Source organism: Xenopus laevis, chromosome 5L (assembly GCF_017654675.1).
Source record: "Xenopus laevis strain J_2021 chromosome 5L, Xenopus_laevis_v10.1, whole genome shotgun sequence".
Taxonomy (NCBI): Eukaryota; Metazoa; Chordata; class Amphibia; order Anura; family Pipidae; genus Xenopus; species Xenopus laevis.
In genome coordinates, this window is record NC_054379.1 from 92872098 (window position 1) to 92892100 (window position 20003).

General features: G+C 37.4%; 1 protein-coding gene across 1 annotated transcript; it reads right to left on the minus strand.

Annotated features, from left to right (window-relative positions):
* Positions 1 to 8905: 8905 nt before the first annotated feature.
* On the minus strand, positions 8906 to 19976 carry LOC121393740 (protein kinase C delta type-like). Its single transcript, XM_041563093.1, has 9 exons — positions 17150 to 19976; positions 14861 to 14970; positions 14081 to 14245; positions 12943 to 13034; positions 12436 to 12498; positions 11994 to 12132; positions 11341 to 11532; positions 11110 to 11238; positions 8906 to 9646 (listed from the first exon to the last, which is right to left on the minus strand). Exons 1-9 carry the CDS (start codon positions 17406 to 17408, stop codon positions 9524 to 9526), a joined length of 1272 nt encoding a protein of 423 aa, XP_041419027.1. The 5' UTR covers positions 17409 to 19976; the 3' UTR covers positions 8906 to 9523.
* Between the last annotated feature and the right edge of the window lie 27 nt (positions 19977 to 20003).

Consider the following 20003-nt stretch of genomic DNA (forward strand, 5'->3'; position numbering starts at 1 on the left):
GGCCCGGCTGCGCGTCACGCACCAGGGCCCGCCCCCTCTAGTGACGCTACTGGAGTCAGAAGAATAAGGCAAATCATTTAAAAACTATACAAAAGAAAAAATGAAAACCAATTGAAAAGTTGCTTAGAATTAACCATACACACTAAAAGTTAATTTGAAGGTGAACCACCCCTTTTTCAGTTCACCAGAAATAAAGACTTTTTTCAATTACTTTGCAGAAAATGTAAAGTTTTGTAATACCTTTTATTGGCTAACTGAATAAGTAAAAATTGCAAGCTTTCAGAGCACACGGGCAGCTTCGTCAGGCAAAATTCAACAAAAGGAGGATATGGGTTGGGGGTAATTAAAGGGTGTCTGTCACCCAAAAATGTTTCCCCCACAGCAGATGCAGCCTAATAGAGCCTGCACACCAGTTAAAGGAGAAGTAAGCCCCTTATTAAAAAACTCCTACACTACATAAACCTCCCCTCCCTCCTCCCCCCCCAGCCTAGCTGCTACCCCGGGCAAATGCCCCTAACTTTTTACTGACCAGTGCAGATTCACAACATGGTCAGGTCTTCAGATAAGCTGGGGGAGGGGAGGAGGGGGTCTATGTAGGGTAGGGGTTTTTAATAAGGGGTTTACTTCTCCTTCAAGGGAAACTGTGATTTTTTTTAAAAAAAATAATGCCCCCTGTCTGTACTAGGCAAGCCATGCTGGGGCTGCTATCGATAGTTATGGCGGCTTCATTATGCCAAACAATATCCATGTACTATAGATATGTGTTGGTTTGCAGACAGGGCATATTTAAAACTGTAAACTGCCAATGTATGGTGCATCTGCTGATTAGGAAGTGAATGAACTGCACGTCTATTTCACATTATCCTTTTTCCATAATTTTAGGCTGTTGGTACAAATGAGCTGAAACAAGCAAAAGGGAACCCATACTGTGTATGGCCCTATGTACAGTATATATCCATCACCATGGATACCATGAAGGGTTGGCCCCTTACACACCTATAATGGCTCTTGCAAGATGCAGACATAGCATTGGTGTTGCGGCTACGGGTCAACCACCATGCCTTCCCATAAAAACCCAGAAGTTAGAGCTGAATTATTTTATTAGCAGCGATATAACAATAGGACAACATTCTATTGATAACTTTCTCCACCAATCTGAAGCGCCAATGGCGCCAATAGAAGCGGAGGTGACATAAACATCAAGCCCGCCGCTTGTACGTGAGATATTAGGTATAAACTGCATCTCGACTGGCCATAGTAGTACGGTGTCCATCATAGGACAACTTCCGGCATTGTGCTACATGAGCCCTCCCTGTCAAAACTCCTGCATCGCTAGTGTTTCAACTCCCACTTCAACAATGTGCTTTCCACTAATTTAGCCCTCATCTTCTGAGAGATGTAGTTCAGAACACCCATATGTATATAATGTCTATGGTTAATGCAATTGTCTGAATGCATTTCTGAGGTGACCTTCCAACAGATGAAACTTGGTCAAAGATGAGACTGTAATGTTATATAAAGCACTGCTGCCTGGAGACCTGGAGAATGTGGAGTGAGGTTGGGGCTGCAATTGTGTCTGTCATGAATCCATAGGGGTTACAGTATGTCAAAGTGCTTAGGGGTCTGTTTAAGACTTGTGTGTTTCACCAGCAGGCTTACCCCCTTATTGACATATCAGTGGATATACTTTACTATTTGACACATACAGTATAAAGCATATAAAAATGCAATGGCGCCCTATTTTTGTATTTTCACAGATTTTTGTTCGATGTGTATATTTGATGTATGATGTATAAATGTATTTATAAAGTACCACAAGGATACTAAGTGCTCTATAATCTTACAGTGTACACAGGGAACATTAAAATAAATAAATAAGTATAAATATGGTAAGAGACACGGTAGGAAAAAGGCGTCTCCCCCGTAGAGCTTAAAAGATGGTGGATAATATACAGGCATACATTTGTGGGCATTAACCCTTTAGTACCAGAACTGGACTAGACTACATAATGTTCTAGTACCTCCAATGTCAGCATTTTAGTATCTTTTTAAAGAGACTGAGCAAGTGTTTCTTACAAAGGAACTTGGGTCTTCTGCTGCTACTGAATAATTTATTTTGAAATGGGGTTATTGTGTGACTTAATTAGGGATGTGGTGGAAAAACCTAAAGACAATTATGTAACATTTTGTGTGTGTGTGTGCGCGCAAGGCCTTATGCAAAGGTAAAACATTAAGACATGCAAGCATAGACCAGCACAACAGCCTGCTTTGATTTCAGACATGCCAAGCCCTACCAACAAAAACAGCACTATTAGGATGGGAGAGGGGGAGGCACCTACATTTTATTCCCCTGCCGGCTCAGTTTTTTTGCTCGTTCACCACTTTTTTTGTATAGGGGGGAACACTATTATATAAGATATATTATATGGTAAATAATGTACCCACTTATGTAAAATATAAGGAGAGTTCCGTGACCATATAAAGGCATACAGGTCATAGAACTTCAAGGTGGCTTCTAATATCCGCATATTTTATAACGGGTTCATTGCTTAATATAATACACAAGTTTCACGTGACAGAAATAACATAATTAAGCACTGATTAAAACTGAGAACAATAAGCATAATTTGTAAAGATATTATTTACAATATAGTCATGGCTCTAGTGTAATCTAATATTATTATTTTTCATTTAGCTAAATAAGAAAAGTAACTTTCTGAAATACTAGTCTTTACAGTCTTAAATGTGGCCAACTGAGCCTACAAGGTTTCCAAAACTGTTATTGTTCTTCTTTTTGTACAGACCAATAGATGGAGCTGCAGACAGATGTTACTGTGTGTCTGAGCTCAAGGGCCACTTCCTTCCATGTGAGACAGGTACAAACTTGTGGTGTGACGGTGAAATCATTGTTCGCCTGGAAATCAGGAAAAACATGCAGACTGCTAGTCTCATTTTGTGGTAAACACTATGGGGCCCATTTACTTCGTTCGAGTGAAGGAATAGAGGAAAAATAGTTTGAATTTCGAATGTTTTTTTTGGTTACTTCGACCATCGAATGGGCTACTTCGACTACGACCTTCGACTTCGAATCGACCGATTCGAACTAAAAATAGTTAGACTATTCGACCATTCAATAGTCGAAGTACTGTCTCTTTAAAATATTCTTCAACCCCCTAGTTCGCCACCTAAAACCTACCGAGGCCAATATTAGCCTATGGGGAAGGTCCCCATAGGCTTCCTAACAATTTTCTAATCGAAGGTATATCCTTCGATTGATGGATTAAAATCCTTCGAATCGTTCGATTCGAAGGATTTAATCGTTCGATCAAACGATTATTCCTTCTATTATTCCTTGAAATCATCCAAACACTTGTCTGCAAAAGGTCAAAATAAAAGCAGTGACTGCAGATGGACTAGTTATTTTCCATGCTCATCACTGGCTTTTTTGTTCTGTTTTAAAGTAAACACATAAAATGAGGGAAATAGCTATAATATTTATTTAGCCAATAGCCATTTAGCCATATATTCTTCTCTTGTGATTTTCCTTGCATCCCATCATGCATTTGGGATCAACCCTGTCAAATGATCTAGGTGCAATAGTGCAACACATCATTGGGGGTATATCAGTTTAACTTATAATGTGTTTCTAGAATAAAGATCTTCATTCTCAGAACCTGCCATGATTACTCAACCACATTGTTTTTCACTTTGAGAGTTGTGAGTTAGCAATGTCAATATACTGTACTGTATGTTAGTTTTAAGGGAACCAAATTCAGGAAAGAACATATCTGAGAAAAAGAAGGTGTTGTGATGTGTGCTCTGCTTAATACTGATTAGAGAAATATCCGATGATTTCAAACTTAATTTTCTTAGCAGAGCAACATTAAAGCCACTTTCTTTTATCATTAGTTTGTTCCTGATTGTAGACAGTTGGCCAAAATGACCAGGTGGTGTCTCTGTTGATTTGTCTCTGTAAAATTTGATTATTTTAGTTTAAAATAGTCTGAAATTCATCTGCGTATTGATCTGAGACAGACCGTTAATACCCTTATTATTTCCTGTTGAGCTGTGCATAGTACAGTGCATTGGAGAATCTATTCTGATAAGGTACATTGTATAAAATTATGTATTTTTAGGGTTGTGGCACTATTTTTGGAATTCACCGCAAGACCTTGTACAATCTCTTGTTGGGAAGTTTCACTTGGAAGTTTTCCACTCCAGAAATTCATTTATCCCAAAATTTAGGTTAATGCCAGGTGGTCAAGTGTTCAAATAGGTACAATGTTGTTGTGCTTCATTCTTTTGAAGTCTCCAAATCACAAGTGTGTGTTCCATTGAATTATGATTTGGTCAGGCTGCATTATGGGACTTTGATCCTACTTGGCAAAAATGTCAAAGTTTGAGCCTTAAAACCAGAACTTTTTATTGTACTTTGACCAGGGGCAGTGATTCTTTATCTGATGAATGGTTTTTCTCCTCTTTCCACTTATACTTTATCAGAAGCACTAGGAAAATCAATAATTTTACTGACCAAAAAATATTTTAATACATTATACATTAAAGGGGGGTTCTTGTACTATACATTTTAAATACGACTACAAATTCTTCTAATGAACATCGATTAGAGAAAGGTGTTGTTAATCAGCTGATTCTGACAATATTTTAGCTGAAAATCATATGAATCCCCTTTATCCTTTATACATATTAAATCATTTAAGACCAAAAGTAAAGCATATTGGCCCTTTCTATGCTTTACCCCTGTTACTCTATATTCCATGTATTGGTGCTGCATGCAGGTAGTATAGTGTGTAAATCATAATGGGCCAGTCTGTCCAGTCTCTATAGTATTATGGTGGGAGGCAGTAAATCGTTGTTTGGAGTTATTGTCATGGAAAGTAAACCAAAGTGTAATGGCTGAGGCTGCAATTCAGTAGGGACAACTGGATAAGTTATTAGCACCTTCTGCGCATATAGTACAGGTATGGGACCTGTTATCCAGAATGCTCAGGATTTTCCTGATAACGGATCTTTCCATAAATTGGATCGTCATACCTTTAGTCTACTTGAAAATCATGTAAACATAAAATAAACCCAATAGGCTGGGTTTGCTTCCAATAATATATAATAATTATACCTTAGTTTGGATCAAGTACAAGGTACTGTTTTATTATTACAGAGAAAAAGGAAGTCATTTTTAAAAATTTAGATATACAAGACATCCTTTCTATAACTCGGAGCTTTGTGGATGATGGGTTTCTGGATTACGGATCCCATACCTATACAATTAAACATGCTGGTTAAATGCAGTTCAGCAATATGTCTCGTGCTATAGTACCATCTCTGAACAGTGTTCCAAGATCAAGATATAAAGAAGAAATATTTTAGAATTAAGTTACACATATTGAAAACATAGTATGTTCTGGCTGCTGATACATTTGCCTGTTTGTATTTGCAATAAAATAGAGAATGCCTTTTTAGGTTCTAACTTACTGTTCTCAGTAGAATCCCATGTTGTTGATTTAGTGAAGAATGCCTGATATTCCGCACAGCAGAAAGAACATTTTTATAATAGATGAAAGCCATTCATAGTGATAGGAAATGTGCTGTAATAAAAAGCATTTTGTCATATGAAAGCCTTCACACACAGTTTCTGTTAATGCTGATTGCTGTTCTGTAATTGATTTCTAGACATGCCTCCACTGCTGAAGGAAATCCTGAAGATTAAGAAGAACTACACTTTTTACTTCCAGTCCTGTGGAGAGCTCATAATCAGAGAACAGTGAGACATTCTAATGTACTATTCATATAATATAAAATTCAAGATTCCTGCTAAAATTGAGCTTACTGTGATACAAAATGGTACATGCCTTCAACTGTCTGATGCTCCTCAGTGTGTGAAGGCTCCAGCTTTACAGCAGAGTTCAAAATGTCATTGTGTCAAATTTTGATTTATGTGGAACCAACTATGAATGTAGCTCTTTTCTCAGAGCAGAAATACAAAAGGGAGTAAGTAATCTTATAGCATAGCAGCACAAGTAGGATCCTATGACTTGTATGAGTACAGTCTATATGGGTTGGCTGGAAGGGTAGATAGATTTAGATAAAAATCAACATGGAGTGAGTCAGAGATATGCTCTGGAATGCAACCTACTTTAGATTGGAAATTGTTGGAGGTTAGGAATAATGGAAGTTATAATTCAGTAACAGGGACAAGACTCGATGGGCAATGCAAAAGAAATATATTCAGTTATCACAAGCTGAAAAGTTATTCATGTAATCAATCAGCTGTTGCAAACAGTACCTATCAACTCCTGGAATTTTGTTTTCAACTACATGACAATGAGTTTGGGATTAATTCAGCTATTGCCGAGTTGGCTGGATTTCCATTATGGAGCACACATGTTTTTTCACAAGACAACACACTATTAAAGGAAAACTATACCACCCAAACAATGTAGGTCTCTATTAAAAGATACTATGTAAAACAGCTCATGTGTAAAACCCTGCTTCATGTAAATGAACCATTATCATAATAATATACTTTTTAGTAGTATGTGCCATTGGGTAATCATAAATAGAAAATTGCCATTTTAAAAAACTAAGGGCCGCCCCCTGAGATCGTACGATTCACTGTGCACACATACAAACCACATGTAAGGTCACATGAGGCCAATTAACAGAGTTCTGCCTTTTGCTTCCTCACTTCTTCCTGTTACAGTTAGTGTTGTAGTATTTCTGGTCAGGTGATCTCTGAGGCAGCACAGATAGAGTCACGAAATGGTGGTTCAAGGCAAGAGATGTAAAAGGGCAATATTTATGTAAATATATATTCCAGTTTGGTAAGATTCTTTAATATGTCATTCAATTTGATATAAACTATCTGTTTCTTAAGTATTCATTTTGGGGGTATAGTTTTCCTTTAAAAAGGGTATTTCATCTGTATTTATGTGAAGCACAAAGTCAGAAATGAAGTTGCATTTTGGTATTGATAGGAGTCCACGTAGTACGGGAATTGTAACTATTTTAGAAATGCAGAACCATTGAAGAATTCGATAGTGTGCAGTTTAATATGGGAATGCCATGCAAACCTTGGGCTGTAAGTAGATGCTGGCAGTAGTAGTTAATTGCTAGTAATGGTTATGGTTAACAGGTGTAGCTATGTGTTGAGCCTGGTGAGTGGGGAAAATGAATTACTCAACGAGCAGGAACACAGCAAGTATATTTTCTCTTTTGGTGTCAGTTCTGCTGCTTGATCTGATAGTTTACCATAATCCAGTTTGTAAAACTTCCTCAGATATGTTGATTTATGGCCGGTGTGGGAGTAATTGAATCATCACTTCATTGCCATTTCAGAAGGAATGTGGTGTTGTTTGTGACACTGGAGGTTTGTTACTGTACAGTACTGACAGGTGTTGTGCCTGGCTGATATATGGGAGGAGAAGAGTGAACAAGAAGTGTTTATTAATAATAACCGTGGCATGCCTTCCCGCTAAACAGAGAGCCTTCTGTGTAATGCATTAATCAATACCACCTCTTGCTAAACTACAATACTCATCATCTACCAACAGCAGGATCTGATGGTGCTGACATGCATAGTTCAGTGTCAGCTGGAGAGTGGCAAGCTTCTGAACCGGGATTTGATCGTTTATGATGTGAAAGAAATATCAGTCGAACAGTACTAAATATATAGATTTCTGTAGGTTTCCTTCAAAAATTTGCCTGAGCCAACCCAACCAGCCACCTTGCCCCCCCCATGTGCACATGTGTGAATAAGCTGGTGTGCACATGAACAAGTGGATAAGATTGGGAAATCTGAATTGCGGGTGGTGTAGGGACAAGGGCTGCATTTGAGGTATGTGCCTAGTACCCCTCAAGGTGTGTGCCTCTTCCTTCCCTTAGTTTCGGCTCTGCTTACAGTTATTCTGCTCTCTGTAGTAGAAGGGGAACAGATTCTTTGGAAAGCAGATCAAAATTTTAAAAAAAAGTGTTTGGAAGGTGAAGAAGCCCATAGACTAGATTTGGCTAAAAGATATCAAGCCTGCCACCACGTCAAGGTAGGCTCACTGAGCAGGTCCCTAACTACTCTAACCATCTTATTATTTATTATTATTTCCTATTATACTATCTGCTGTGCTAACCTGACTTCTAGTAACATATGGTCCAGGGGAAGGCAAAAAACCCAATGGAAACAACTCAATAGTTTGTTTCTGTCAGGGAAAAAAATCCTCCCTATTATTCCTGGAACAAATTCTGCTCAATTTATATATCCTATGTATTCCACTAACATTTTAATTTAAATCTATAAAACAGTTAGTCCTACTTTAAACTCTATCATATTATGTTTATTTGATCATATTATCTTATGGCTTCTTCTAACATCTTTATTATTTTCTTAAGAATTATATGTTATTTTACACCCTTCTGCATATTCTTATATTTGACAGTTTATCTATTCTGTTTTGTCCTAATAGGCAATTTTATTATATTCTTTTTATTTTATCATACTATACTTTCTTATTATATAGTCTAGCATTTTCTCCTCTTCTCTTGTATTTTAATTTCTAACATCTAAGCCTTTAGCCTATCCTATCATGTGTTACCATATTTTATATTATGTTTGTTATACCTTATGTGATCTTCCAACATCTTATTTTATTTTGTGAACTATCCTATTTAATCTTCTAATATCTTATCATAATCAGTATTATAGTATCATTTTCTGCTGTTAGATCTTTATTTTAATTAATCTATTTCCTGCTAGCTAATAATATATTTGCTACTGTTATACTTGATATTATATATATATATATATATATATATATATATATATATATATATATATACTGTATATATATATATTTATTTATGTATTGATATTTATTTATGATATATTTATATTATTTCTTATTAGTTATATATTTGATATTATTTATATTTCCAGCCTATGTTAGTTTTACCTTATTATCCTCTTGTAACTATCCTCTGAATTTACATTTCTACTATTACCCTAAGTCTAGTTTGATTTGATACTATCTGTTTTATAAGAGCCCTTTAGTTATATCATTTAGCCAAAACTTATATAACCAAAGGATCCCAGCTCTTTTAATCAATTTAAAATACTTACCACCATTTAAAAATACTTACACATTTACACATTTATATGAGGGTTAGAGAGGGTAGCTTAGTAAGTCCATACAGAGATACAACTGATGGTAGGCCAGACCCAATGTTTTCACCTGGAGATGGAAGTATAGGTGATGAAGTAGCTTTGATGGAAATGCAAGATGGACTTGATGGTAGTTCCAGAGATGGATTTGATGGTGGGACTGATGACTTGTGGAGTTGGCTGCTGATCTTTATGTAGCAACGATGCATCAGGTGAAGCTGATGGTAGAGCTGCAAATGGATCTGTGAATTCATACAGCAGACTGGTGTGCTTTTGAACAAATTAAGATGTTTTCCAGTTGGATGGGAACTGAACTTCGAGTTGATGTATCCTCTCCCACAGTTGTAGTGAGTGGGCTTATGCCTGCCAGCTGGGGCTCAGATATGTGAAATCCTGAAGACTGTAGCTGTGAGTTGAGGCGGTGTCAATGTTGAGGACCTCTAAGGCACTTGCTGGAATGCTCACATCAGGATTTGGTTGCTTGAAAGAAATATAAAGCTGTTACTTTTCTTTTTACATATTTGACTTCAGTTGATAAGTGTATATCTATCTATCTATCTATCTATCTATCTATCTATCTATCTGTGTGTTTGTAAAATTAAGGTGATGTTTGTGCAATATTTGTGTTTCTTAAAGGAACATTAACACCAAAAAATTGTGTTTTAAAGCAATGAAAATATAATGTATTGCTTTACTGCACTGGTACAACGGGTGTGTTTACTTCAGATACTCAACTATAGTTTCTATAAATATGCTGCCTTTTAGCCATAGGGGCAGCCATTCAAAACTGAAAAAGGTTATAAGGCACAGGTCAAACAGCAGATAACAGATAAGCTATGTAGTATACAATCAGATTCTTCAGTAACTATCTGCTATCTACTGTGTATCATGTGCTTGAATGGCTGCCCCCATAGCTACACAGCAGCTTGTTTATGTAAACTATAGTTGTGTCTTTTTAATAAATACACCAGTTTTATCAACACAGCCCCATATTGCCATTCCATTAATACACTTTAATATTTTGGAGTTACTGTTCCTTTAAAATGTTTTAATGTGAAGAACAAGTAAACGCTGTGGAAACACCATGCCAGCATCTTACTTTTATTTCCCTTGAATCTCTAGCACAAGCTTAGGCTTGCATATGTGCAGTATTCTAACATTAGAAAAGAATATCTTGGAAGCTGTGCTATATGTACATTGTGTAAGTGTGTGAGTTTTTGAACAACTTTCTTGGATTTCAGCCTTTTTTTACTCAAAATGTTGTATTCTAAAATGAAAATGTTAAACAAATGACATGTCTAAAGAATGCATGTAATATTGCACTAAAACTCTCTGCTGCCATAACATCAGGAGACCTATTTATCAAGCTGGAAATACAGGCAATAAATCTCATAATTATAAGTTGTGTATTTGTACTTACAACTGATTTTATGATATGATTTTGTGAATGTTGAAATCATCAACTGAAAAGATCTATCCACAGTATTTATTAATATGTGGGTTTTTCTATCATTTATTATAACCTATTTAAATGAAAGGGAGACAAATGCATCAGAAAGAAATTCTGGAGTACACAGTTTTTTACAGAGAATTATCCAAATGCCCACTTTATATTACTCCTTGCTTTGCAGTCAGTTAAAATTAATATGCAGCTTTGTAAATACTCCTGGAATTTAGATGCATTATGTAGTGATATGTGATATTATAAGGCATTTTTGCATAGCTTGGCCCCTAACTGTACACTGAGGTTGCAGTCTTTATAACATAAAATGTACATGAAGGAGTTAACTCCTAGAGCTATTCCTGTTATACAGGCACATTAATACAGAAATATTGCTGGGTTAAGTGAAGACTCTTGGATATTTAGTGTGCTGAACTGTTAGATAAACTAAAGAGTGTAGCTTGTAATCCATGGTTTCACAATATTTCAGTCATATACTTACAGGTTCTGGCTGGAAAGGTGGTTCGACATTTTGTCTTTCTACTTTGATCCAGTTGATGGATTTGAAAAAGGGGTGTATCCTTATATCCCCCTTGAACCCAAGCCGCTGGTATGGCTTCTTCTTTAGGAGCTAAGGGAACAAAAACAGTGACTTACTGCTACTAATAGAAACCAAAACTACAGTCCATATAAATGCCATATATATATCCTAATCAGATGCACTGGCACCCACCTTTTCCAGAAGATCTTGCAGTTCTGTACTGAGCTGTTCTGAATAGCTGGGCTGGCAATTGAGGATAAAATGGATGCATTTCTCTGCTTTACGGCCTTCATAAAAAGGTGATCTTCCAGTGGCCATTTTGCTCAAGACAATCCCAAAAGCCCACCAGTCTACTGCTGAATTGTAGATTTGACACTGGATCATCTGAAATATAAAGAACAGATCATTCCCCATCAAATACAGAAATTCCAGTTTACAAACATTTGTTTGTGTTTATGCCTTGATGAAATTTTGGCGTTCAAGGGTTCTGTGATCAATCTGTGGTCCAAGTTCTCCCAAGAAAAACAGAAACTCAGTTCTCAGTGTGCAGAAAAGGTAGAACTACAGTATATAGGTGCTACAACTAGCTAAGAGCCTTTGTTTTTACAAGTGATTCAAGGGTTAATAATGATGCTGGGATTCAAAGAGATACTTTTAAATACATAACAGCTGAAGAAATTATTATTTATTATTATTATTTGAAGAAGAATAAATGTTTGACCTCCAATATGTCAGGTTAAGATGCAGATTATTGACCACTGAAAAACATTATATGGAATGTGCCTCCATTGCTTTCCATACTGTAAAATTTTGTGCATTACATATATCAGTAATAAGTCTCTCACCTCTGGGGCCATGTTGTGCAATGTCCCAATTGATCCTGAGATGGTTTTGTTGCCAAATACGTTCTCAGCAGCCAATCCAAAGTCAGCAATCTTGATGTGTCCCTTGTTGCTGAACAGAATGTTTTCCGGTTTGAAGTCTCTGTAAAGTAAAGTACAGGTGTCACTGCATAATTCTGTTTGTATGGCAGAACATGTGCGGTTTCAATTCTACATAGAAGAAAAATCTAATGGCCATTTGTGGAAACAAAATGCACAAAGGTTATGCGTGAGGGCAAACGGATGACAGCTCCCTCCTATGGCAGGATGCAAAGTGCAAAAAATATTGTAGATTGCACCAGATTTTTTGCACTTTGCATCCTGCAATGGATTTGTAATACAAGGCCCCCAATAATATCAACTATTAAACATATTACAGAAAGATCATATAGAAAACTGTTCTTACCGATGGATAATTCCTTCAGAGTGCAGAAATTGCAGGCCGCACACCATCTCAGCTGCGTAGTACCTTTGAAAAAAATTAGCAAAAAATGCACATAGTGGATATATATTCTTTACCTTACACCTTTAAAGGACAAGGAAAGGCTTAATTACTGGGGTGCCAATTTTATAAGCATCCTCCATGATCATGAATTATGATCATAATAAAAAACACATCAGCCATAGGACAATGTAAGTGAGTGTCATGTTGCCATCTTGCTTTCTGTCCCGTGGATCCCTGCTGCTGCCCTGTGCTGTTTAAGTTTAGTTTTAACTCTGGAATGTGCTTCTGCCAAGGCATCCACAAGGATTACCTGGACTGGTGACAAGGTGGTGTGTGTCAGGGACTGGTACAGTGTTTGTGTTGCTGCTACACTCTGGCAAAATGTTGTTGCCATACTGTGTTTACTACACATTTAATGTATGGCTGCTACATGAAGAAAAACACCTCCCCAGGCTGTATGTCACTTACAGTACGGAGTCCATGTCCAGATAGCCTCTGTTGTTTAGAAGATCTTGTAGGCTTCCTCCACTTGCATATTCCATCACAATGAAGGCATGCAGCTGGATAGAATTAGAAAAAGAAAGCACATGTTACATAGGTACCACTGCACAACAATAATAAAAGAAAACTAAATTCAATTAGTGACCATACATCCCCTCCCCAGGCCCCTCTCCTGAACTGCTGCAACCACATTCCAAGTGCAGCCCTGCACCCCTATACTCCTTAGGCATAGCTGAGTACCATGGTGACTGTAACGTTCTTCTGCTTCAATTCTGCTCCCTGGTGCTGATCACCAACTATGAGCATGTGCCCTGGAACCAGGACCAGATCAACCTCCAACCCTGCTGTGTAGCTCAGCCATAATAGGGCAGGTACAGCAGAATCAGACAAATTATCTTTGGAACCACAAGTCGGACCTACTCCTGTGTGAGGAGCGATGCATTATGCAAATATAGTTCTTGGGGTTTCCCAGATAAGGAATCTTTCCATAATTTGGATCAACATTCTTTATCTCTACTAAATAATAACTTGAACATTAAAAAGAAAAACGAATAGGATTGTTTTGCCACCACTATGGATTCATGTTACATAGTTTCCATCAAGCACAAGGTACTGTTGTATGATTACAGCAAAAAAGGAAATTATTTTTTAATTTTTCAATTATTTGATTAAAATGCATTATTTGGAGATGGCGTTCCTGCAATATTGCGCTTTCTGGATAACCGTTTTTTTGGATAAGAGATCCAATACCTCATTTGTAATGATGGGTAGATACAATGCCAAGGTGAACTATAGAATATTTTCTAGTCAGCAAACACTTTTTTTTTAAAGGTTTTTATTTTGCATTTCGTAACAATAAACAAACAAAACATTATATCATTTGCAGCAAACACTTTTAGTTCTTTTTCATGTATTCGAATAAAAACAGTAATTTAAGACAACTGCGGCAGTAAGTAGGCCTCCTCTCAATCTGAACTCAGGTATAAATTTGCTGGGCCCTGTGAGACTCGCATAGGGATATTCCCCTCTAAAGCAAATTGTATGTTCTCTTGGCAAGAGGCCACTACATCAACACACCTCACTGCAATATGACACTTAATTGTACCTGTGTTTGGAATGCTGCATGGATGTTGCACAGGAAAGGGCATTTCCAAGCCAGCTTCATCACCTTCACTTCAGTCTCATATCTTTCTTTAAGCTTGATGTTTTCTTTCTTAAGGATCTTAAGTGCCACTGGTTTCTTTCTGTTGGGCAATGATGCTAACATAACCTAAAAAAAAGAGAAGGGATAAATGATAGAAAACCATCACAATGTGCAAATAATTTAAAGTAATTTAAAGGATTTTATACAATAAAATATTTAATATCATAAAAATGATATACAGAATATTTAATTCAATAAGCAACAGAGATCCTCTGCCAACTGCTTTGCTCCACATAAATAATAAATAAGGCCTGCCATCCTGAGTTCCTATCAATAGGCATTTCTGTCTGACTTCTGATTTAGATCCAGGGCTGCCATAAAGGGGGTAAAATTAATTCCACAATCACAGGCCACTTTAGAGATAGGGCTTACCCAAGAATGGATAAAGGACAAAGGACCAGTTTCACTAAACTGGAAGCAACTTAGATGCATTTTTAAAAAAAACAAAAAACACACAGGCACACCCACATAGAAGGGTTCCAGTCAGGCTAAAAACGTAGGCCCCTTTGGGGTTCTAAAGACTTATGGGGCAAAGTAAGTTCTAGTGACAACCCTGTATGGCCTTTACACCAGTATTTGTAGAAAAAAATAGATGATCAAACCTTGGGCCTTTGTTTTTGACTGTTAACTATAGGTACTTTATTTAATGGCAGATAAGTAAAACATGCATGTATTGCTCACATTGCCAAATGATCCATTGCCCAGCTCGTGATGGAAGTTGTAGCTGGAAATGTCCAGTGGATCACATCTTTCTTCATCCATGTGTGGTCTCTTCCAGGCACTTTCTCCTTCTGTTAGAAAATAAATCCTGTTAATAATTTATATTGTAAATATGTAATACGTATCTTATGGCCATAATCAGAACCGGAAGTAGGGGTTCCGCACATGCGCACATTTGGACTTTCCGCTTGTGCGTCTGCAGGCAGCCTAGGGCCCCTTCCCAGGTTGGCCCGGCGCTGGCCATAATACTGAGGATCTATTAATAAGAAACTGAAAACAAAATTTAAGGAAATATACACAAATGCCTCTTTTTCCTCACCAAGGAACAGGTGGATGTGGTATAAAAGGTCTGGTCAAAATTTAAAATTATACAATATAGTGATAACTGAAAGGAGAAGAAATGTCATATTCCACTTGGGGGTGCCAAATGTTAGGAATCCCCAAGTGGTATTTACTTACCTGACACCCTGGGCCAGTGCTCCTATCAGCAGAAACCTGCAACGGCCCGGGATTCTTCCAGCGAGCACCATGGAACGATCCTCTTCCGGCTTCTTCTTTCTTCTCGCAGGTGCGCGTGCACAGTAGATCGAAAGGTTGAGCTTTAACAAAAAAGCCAGCTATTTCGTTCTACTGCGCAATCATCTGCACCAGGAGATTTGAAGGGTGAAGAAGTAGGAAGATGATCGCTCCGTGGTGCTCACTAGAAGAACCTTGGGCCAGTGCAGTTTTCTGCTGATAGGAGCACAGGCCTGGGGTGTCAGGTAAGTCAATACAATCACTTGGGGGTGCCTAACATTTGGCTCATGAGCATGCTCATTTATTCTCAGCTCAGATTGGTTAACACAGCCTCCAGTCTAACAGCCAATGAAGAGATAGCATTGCTGGTTCCCATAGAAACTCTAGCTGGCTGATCATATTTTATTCTCTTAACCACCTCTCCTGAGCTCAATTTAACCATTACAGTGCTCAACCTCAGCAGAATCTGTATAATTATTATCACTTACTTATAAAGCACCAACATATGTGGTACCACCATACTATTGGCTCAGGTGAACCACATAACAAAAGCAATGGCAAAGGATAGAACAAGCATAAAGGGAGACATTAGGTCAGAACATCTTGCCCATATGAGCTTACAATCTAGAGGTTATACTACAAATGATAGGAGAGGCACGGGTTTTGCTTCAAGGGGAACTATCGTGAAAATGAAAATTTAATACAAGCTTCAGCATACTGAAATTAGAAACTTTCTAAATACAATCAATTAAAAATTCTGTACCATTTCTTTAATAATCAAGTTAATCTTCACTATTCCTCTCTCAGCATCTGTTTCTCTTTAGTCTTTCTTCATGCAGGAGTTGGTTGTCAGATATTCAGTTAGATCCAACGTATCTTATGGGGGGGGGGGGGCTCCTTTTGCCTAGAAAATGTATTAGAGCTCACTCTATTAAATCACTAGAAATCCTGTATCTCTACATGCAGAATTTGTGCAAAAGGCAGTTTTTTTTAGTGTTTGTACTGGAATCAGTTATTTGAGTGAACTCTAATACATTTGCTAGGAAAGGAAGCCCCCCCCCCCATAAGATATATTGGATCTAACTGTCAATGAATATCTGAACCGAACTGCTGTATGAAGACAGAATAAATAGAAACAGATGCTGAGAGAGGGATAGTGAATATAAACTTAATTATTTCAGAAACAATGCAGCATTTAATTGATTCTTATTCCAGTATGATAAAGCTTATATTAAATTTTAATTTCCCCCTTCAGTGTTGCACATACATAGGATTATACTAGACACTATAGTAACCATTAGAAGGACTGAAATGGGCATCACAGCTCCTTAGGGAACAACATAGTAGTGAGAATGAATGAGGGATTCACAGGAAGGATCAGGATTTGTTGGCTAGAGTGATAAATAGGTATTGATAGATATATAGTCAGACAGACACAAGTGGATAACTGGAGGAGGCAAACTGTTTAATGCTAGGTTTAATGCTAGGCATTTGCAACTGTTTTTTTTATGTCAGTTATGGACCAGTGACAGCTTTCCCTTAGAGTGATTGTGCTCCAATGTCACTGTATCTAATACATTAAATACCATGTTACAGTCAGGCTGGGAATTTGCCTTTGCCAATGAGGTCAAAATATGATGTCCTGTGGCTAATAGCCATGGGTATAGGTAACAAGCTTGAAGAGACAGTTAGAGACAGTTACACTATGTTATGGGATAGTCTGATCCTTTTTACCTTCTGCTTCATCCCTGTCGCTGCTTCTTGGTCTTTTCCACCTTTGCTCTTCCTTCTTCTCATACAAGAGCCTCTGTCTCCTCCTCTCCCTCTTCCTCCTTCTCCTCTCCCTTGCTCGCTCTGTCTTTTGGTGGGGTCTTTTGTTGTTTGTCTCTGGGCTTTGCTCCCTCTTTCTCTTAACCCTCTCATGTGTTTCCATCCTGCTGTCCTCCTCAAGCTGAGATCTTATTTGCTTGATCATATTGATTGTAGAGTCCATCCTGGATAAGTTCTTTTCTTCTCACTGTAAAAAAAATTGCTTTGGAAGTCGCTCAAATCTCCAAAATCTCCAAATGCTGGTGCAGCACCAAAGACAACCAAGGGTCGTTGCAACCAACTGTTACTTTGCAAGGGATCATGGGTATATAACAGGAAGTGTGCATACCATGTGACCAACTGCCATTTTTCTGCACCTGAATGTTACAGCACATGTACACTGCAGGCCAGATGCAGATTAATAGAGCATAGTATAATAGGAAAACATATCTGAGGAAAATCATTATTATCACTACATCAGATGGGATCATAGAAAAATAAATTAGGAAAACAATATTTCCTATAGTATTTCCTATAGTAGGCAGTGGTGAAACATTCACTTTCATCCAGAGTTAGAAAACTCAGCAATTGCTTGTGAAGACTGGGCAGTGTTGTTGAGTTTAGTTCTCAGGGAGATGTCAGGTAATCCTATGGGTCAGCAAATATATGCTTTTTTATTATGTTTAGTATTCAATATAAACAGGCTTTTCTGTTCACTGAGCAACTGAAAAGGTTTCAGTTCAGACTGCCATTATTATTTATTTCTGACTACCTAGAAGGAGGAAGTGGAGACATGAATAAAGAATTCAGGTAACCTTCTGGCCACTTGACCCTAGTGACTGAGAGTGAGATGTAAGGTGTTGTAAATAATACCACTCTAGTGGCATAGTTTTTCTAGGGCGATAAAGGTTAGGTCAGTGACTAAGATCACTAACACGCGAGCATTATAGAGATGTTTAAAGTGGCCCTGAAGATTCTAAGGGTTTTGCAAATTTGCACCCACCAGGTTAGGGGATTGGAAGAGCCTCCACTTGCCACTCATGAATACAGTACAGCCAAATGCAGGTAGTGACATATTCATAGGGAACATTCATGTCTGTAAGACAATGTAGAATGGTGCAGGGCTGGGTGCAAGTGGCCACAAAACATGTTGATTTCCGTCCATATTTTCCGTCCTTTTACTTTGTAAATGACCAATATTAAATAGATGTTCTTTAAAGCTGAAAATGTATGCTTTAATCAGTTATACAGACTAGTAGTACCACATTTTACTGCTTATGGGAAAGGTTAGCGGTCCTACATGACATCTGAGAGGAATGTATATTTAATCTGAAAAATATTACCTCATAAAACTGCACTCGGTAATTTCTGTTTAAAAACAAGAGCTTTATTACCTAATGCTTCCAAAAGAAAAGGAACATTCATAACCTTATATGTAATTACAATGATTCATAAGGTTATATTGCACTTCTCCATTTCAGAAAACATCATATCCAAATAGCGACAATCAATATGCAAATTCATATTGTAAAATAAACTCATTTTTTGAAACAAAATGATACTACAATTTTTTTAGGTTGCATATTTGAAGATGTACCTAAACAGCTTTATAAAAGTCACACGGCACATGACAGCACTAAAAGTTCCCAGCAGGAGACAACAAATGCCATTGCTACATGTACCAAAGGGGTAGGGGTTAGTCTCTGGCTGAATCAGTCATGTTGACTGGAGTTTTTTTCTATTTGTCCACATTAAGTTATTGTAGGAAACCTGAAGCCTGATATTTCTATATATGGGACCCTGATCTGCAGAATACCAAGATACTGTATAATTTGAAAAAAACAAGGTGTTTGAAAAACATTTTTTAATAAAATATATCCCTTGCATTCACTTTGATCTTTTTCCGTCTGTAAAGCCTATGGTGTTTGGGCAAAGATTTGATTCTACAAAGAGAAATTAAACCATGCATTTTGTGCATTCTGAAATGAAAATGTAATTACTAGCACAGGCCCCAACTGGGACATGTTTAAACATGGTTAAGGAATATCCATATGCTACTGTTAATCATAGTTAGCCAATTAAAATATCATTGTAATACAACTTTTGTAATGTTTCATACAAAACTTTTACTCGATAACTCTGACTAGCTAACATGGTACAACACCATTACCTGTAACATCTATAATAATTCATTAGCAGTAGCATATGGAGAAGTGTATAATTTCTTTAAGAAACCCTGTTACACCAGAGTTTAGAACTTTTTCAGTCATATGAAATAAATATAATTAATAATGAATATTGCAGTAATGAAAGTAAGGCACCTGTCTCAGAGATATCCTATAATTGTGCTCAGTATTGTCTCTTCTCATTGAAGATGAGCACCTGTAAAGAATTAGCTAAGATAATGAAGCCCCTGAGTGACAGATGGGCATTAAGATCTAAAGGGTTAAAGCAAGGGGACACAACAGTTCTAAATAAAATATGAGTGGCCACAGGCATTTTGCCAGATGCTATGAAGCCTGCTTCTGAAGAATACTCCCAGTGGCCTCAAAGTTGGTGCTTATTTTTGAATTCCTGGTTTGGAAAGTCAGGTGTACTGCCAAACAGATCCTCTTCTAGGCTATTTTATTAAGTATTCATTGGATAGGATAACTCACAATTCAGATGACTTTACTCCTGTTTGTGGCCTGGAAAGTGCCAGCCTGTTTTTCTGTGTGTTCCATGTATGGCTCCCTAAGTTGAAGGTGTGGGGCTTGAGCACCCAACGTACAAAGTGGTA

Excerpts from the sequence above, each read along its gene's own strand:
- LOC121393740 (XM_041563093.1), bottom strand. The coding sequence starts at position 17,408 with ATGGACTCTACAATCAATATGATCAAGCAAATAAGATCTCAGCTTGAG. Across the intron at positions 14,246-14,860 it reads GCAATGGATCATTTGGCAAT|GTTATGTTAGCATCATTGCC; the intron begins GTGAGCAATACA and ends TCTTTTTTTTAG. Across the intron at positions 11,533-11,993 it reads TGCACAACATGGCCCCAGAG|ATGATCCAGTGTCAAATCTA; the intron begins GTGAGAGACTTA and ends TTTATATTTCAG.